The sequence below is a fragment of the Gymnoscopelus braueri genome (assembly GCF_963280865.1).
Source record: "Gymnoscopelus braueri genome assembly, chromosome: 21".
In the NCBI taxonomy this organism is placed as follows: Eukaryota; Metazoa; Chordata; class Actinopteri; order Myctophiformes; family Myctophidae; genus Gymnoscopelus; species Gymnoscopelus braueri.
Window position 1 is genome coordinate 43,100,310 of NC_137623.1, and position 4,669 is coordinate 43,104,978.

The 4,669-nt window shown below is 38.9% G+C and overlaps 1 protein-coding gene across 1 annotated transcript; it reads left to right on the forward strand.

Moving 5' to 3' along the window:
* Positions 1-349: 349 nt before the first annotated feature.
* Positions 350-2,125, forward strand: LOC308077015 (uncharacterized protein; the record flags this gene model as incomplete). Its single annotated transcript, XM_080417543.1, has 2 exons — positions 350-1,128; positions 1,781-2,125. The coding sequence occupies exons 1-2, from the start codon at positions 529-531 to the stop codon at positions 2,123-2,125; spliced, it is 945 nt and encodes a 314-aa protein (XP_080273669.1). The 5' UTR covers positions 350-528.
* Between the last annotated feature and the right edge of the window lie 2,544 nt (positions 2,126-4,669).

The window sequence follows — 4,669 nt, forward strand, 5'->3', positions numbered from 1 at the left end:
TATTCAATTATAGGTGGATGGTGTTGTTCCTGAGATCAGGAGGAGGGGACTGCTGAGGAGCTCAGAGACTGCTGGCTCTCAGAGACTTGTTGGCTATAGGTGGATAGGTGTTTTTTCTGAGATCAGGAGGAGCGGCTCAGAGACTGCTGGCTCTCTTCGGTTTAGAATTGACCGAGTTCTGGCTTATCTAAATGCTGAGTGCTCTTTGGCCTATATACATCCTTGCACTCACTCTCGCCACGTTTTTCTTTTTGTTTAACTAGATAATTTACTCTGGATGCCACCACCTACTTGTTGATAGTTATGGATAGAGACACCTTGATCAAGATTGGCTTTCGCTTGGGCATGATTTATGCAGACATTTTGTCTACACTTGCTTTGCATGGGATTATTGTTAGTAAAAGGCAATTAACAAGGATATTGAGAGGTTATGGGTTATATCGTCGGCGATATTCTGACTTGGATGATGCCATCGACTTTATAGCTGGTCAATTGGAAGGCCCTGGAAAACTACATGGATACCGGTGGATGTATACCAAGTGTCTGGAGCAAGGTATCCGCATTAGGAAGGAAGACATGAGAATCCTTCTTTCTCTGCTCGACCCAGTAAACTCTCAAGCTCGGCTGAGACGACGTCTAACCCGGAGGCGGTATTTTTCTAAAGGACCTAATTTCATATGGCATGTAGATTCCTACGACAAGCTCAAGCCCTATGGAATATGCATTAATGGGTGCATAGACGGGTATTCCCGCAGGATCATATGGCTGAGAGCTGCCTTCACCAGCAGCGACCCAAAAGTTATTGGAGGCTACTTTGTTGAAGCAATAGAGCAGACCGGTGGTTACCCAATGCTTTTACGCACAGACATGGGTACAGAGAATGTTGTGCTAAGAGACAGCCAAAGGTATTTGCGTCGAAATGATGAAGATGACAGGGCAGGAGAAAGGAGTTATATAACAGGAAAAAGCACAGCAAACCAGAGAATAGAGAGTTGGTGGGGACTTATGAGAAGGGAAGGGGTTGAATATTGGATCCAGCTGCTGGGAGAACTCAAGGATGAAGGGATCTTCACCGGTGATTTCCTGGACAAAGCACTAATGCAGTTGTGCTTCCTGGCAATCATTCAGGTAAACATTTGACGATCACAGACCATGCCTTCATGCATTAACATGATCAACTTTGAGTAGAGTAGGACAATATATATATATATATATATATATATATCTGTTCAAATGGCCTTTTTCATGTGATAATGTGGCGTCCCAGGTGAGTGCTTATGTGTGGCTATTGAGTTTCGAAGTAATTAAATTCACACATAAAGTAACCATAGTGGGTTTCTTTTTTTTCATTCAGTGACCACATGCATGCGGGAATAATATTATGGCCCTCCGAAAAAAACTATAGAACAACTAGACTCACCTAGGATGACTTTATGCACGGTGGATTTACCTTGATTATGTGACATATAATAGCCTATGTACGTTCATCCTATTCTTTATTATGGTGAAGAAATTGATGCTATTCAAGGATTATGTTTGTTTCGTTAATTGGTGAGTGCCAATTAAAAAGTGGAAATGTGAGTACTTTGTCCTCCATTGATTTGAAATTTTGGACGTGCTACCTGTTAGGGATTTTTTCAATTCCTACTTTTGATGTCTATACTGGATTTTGGGTGTAGCACTCCACCGAGAAAACCCATTGTTGATGCGCAACCTTTTTCTTTTTATTATCTAATCATAATCTCCCTCCCGCTCCCCATCTCTCTCTCTCTCTCTGTAGGAGGACTTAAATGAGATAAGGGATGTTTGGAACGCACATCGTATCCGGCCCACCAAGAACCCCAATGTCCCCTCAGGAATACCAAATGTCATGTACTTGGCACCTCACCTGTGGGGCACAGAGGACCATCTTCTTGTTCCATCCAGTGGTGACCTAGACACTTGCAAAGACCGCTGCAAGTTCCTAACTTCAGTTCCATGTGACAAGGACATGTTTGATTTGTGCACAATTGTTATGGAAGAATCAGGCTTGGGGTTCCCAGTGACTAGGTCACAAGCACTTGACTTGTATGTATCATTGAGGGATATTATCCGCCCACAAATATTTGATCAGGCTACTGCATGAATTAGTTTGTTTCAGCGTGAAGATAACTACCGATCCATTTGCAAAGATGAAATGTAGAAAAAGAAGTAGTTGTTTCAAATAAAACAAAACGGAAACCAGACAATGTATTGTATTCAATAATAGTTATGGTAGGCCTACAGTATAACCATTTTCTACATTTTCATTCCCCTATTTGTATTCTTTCTAAGCTGTAATATAGATGTGTAAATTATTATTGGAGTTTAGTTTCTATTTGTTTTGACACACACCAGGATTACTGCATGTTTTTGTGAGGGTATCTATCTACACTTGGGGAGCGCAACCTCCACACCGAGAGGCCCTTTCGCCAAGCCCACCTAGGGTATGGGCACTGATGATGCGGAGGAGAGAACACACCCACAGCATCCCCTGCGGGAATCGAACCCAGGACCCTCTAGCTGTGAGGCGACAACGCTACCGACTGCGCCACCGTACCCCCCAGCTTGTAATTTTCAATGCAAAACATTGATTACCATTTAAGTAATGCGACCATACCTCTCTACTAGAAAAATAGACTAATTGGACCTAGATTATTTTTTATTTTTTTTCTATTTACTTTTATTTACATGTAATCTATCTACCTATTGTATGAAAATCAAGTAAATAGAAAACAATTGAGTCCAATTAGTCTATTATTGTATTAGAGAGGCATGGTCTATAAAAACAATTGCCAATGCTGACAGCTGATCAGCAGATGCTTTCATGAATGTATGTATCTAGAAAATATTTTGGATAAATACACCATTTCCCACTTCAGTCAAAAAGGCCATTTGGCTGCAGGACTCGCCTATGTCCAGTCTATTATATCAACAATGAGTAAAATGATTTGTTACTCTACCACTATTAGTTGCCAATACAGAAGACCTGTGTATCGCTAGCCAAATAAACATTAATTGATTGAATACTTTATTAGCAGTTTGTCAAAAAATAGCACAAGAAAGTACAGTTCAATACAAGGTCTGCTAAGAGGATTTTAAACCCAAGAAAGCCTATGGCTTGTTTACATTGGGGTCCCGTTTCCATTTCATGATTGTTATAAAGCGAAGACTATATATTGTTCAGAAAGGTTGTTAAAATTAGCATCTCTACAATTTGTTTCTATTACAGGCAGTGACAACATAGTGACATAAGATGTACTTCAGTTTACATGGAACACAAAGGTTTCCTTTGTAAATTACCTAAAGATTTAAAACCATGTTTACATCCATCGATTCTAAAGGAAATGTATTATGAAATTCAATAAACAGAATATAGTGCAACTGCGTAAGAAAATGGCCACTAAATGCTTGGCACAATTACATTATAGAGCTGTTCTGGCTGATTCCAGCATATCAACCTTGCAGGTATGCTGGAATGTCAATTGTGAGGTGAATACTGTACAGTACATAGGAAGAATTGAATGAGATCGCTGCTGTTTGGAATGCGCACCGGATCCGACCAACGAAGAACCCACACAGTCCTAGCGGGATCCCAAATGCCATGTTCATGGTACCTCAGCTATGGGGGACAGATGACTTCATGGTCTCACCAAACACCGCTGATCTACAGAGAGCCAAAGAGGCATGCATGTTCCTTACTGCAGTACCTTGTGATGAAGACGTTTTTGATCTATGTACAACTGCAATGGAGCACCATGGAGAGCGCCATAACCAAAATGTTATACACTATGCTGTTAATCAAAAAATAAACATAATTTTCATTTAGCAAACTTATAATAACATGATCAAAAAAAGGCAGTTGTAAATATTTTAATACAGGTCAAAAATGCATACTGTGCACATCAGCATATTTCTGCATAAACAAGTGCTCAATTATATAATGTGTGCAGCATTGCACATCATGTCTTGCAGATTTTTTGCCTATATTGAATACATTAAAGTGTTGTTTCACTTCTTGAGGAACACTTGACCAACATTTTTTTTTGGCAGAAACCTTGTATACATGTCCAAAACAAAAAATGAGAATGTCTTCTAATGGATCTAATGTAGTCGCAAGCTCTTGTTAGTACTTTTCATTGATTCAATATTTGTAAAACCCTTAACCACATTTTACCTGGTGTCATTGTCAAGGGTCATGTCAATAGGCGACAATTTAGAATATTTGTTTTGTTGTTGAATTTTTTTTAATACCAAAAACAACTTTTAACATCACATCAAACCTTCAAAACCACAAAATAAAATAGTAAAAAATCCAGACCTTTCAAGAAGAAGAATAATATAGCTGTTGAAATTGGTTCAAATGTCCACATCAATACTAATTAAAACATTTTTGCTCCACAATGAGCCATAAAGCCTCCAGATCAGTGGGTTTACTGTACACCACATACAGTATAACAGCTGTTTATCCGTACAAAGCACCTGATTGTGTCTTCTTCTTGAAAGCTTTAATAACTATATATATTGTTTAGTTTGAGTTTTTTACAGTTTATCAATTTCAGGTAAATAAACAATTCTACCATAATTTGAACTTGAAGGGAACATTCATCTTATGACATCCTAAGCTGTCATTGTTCAAACAGTATCTTTC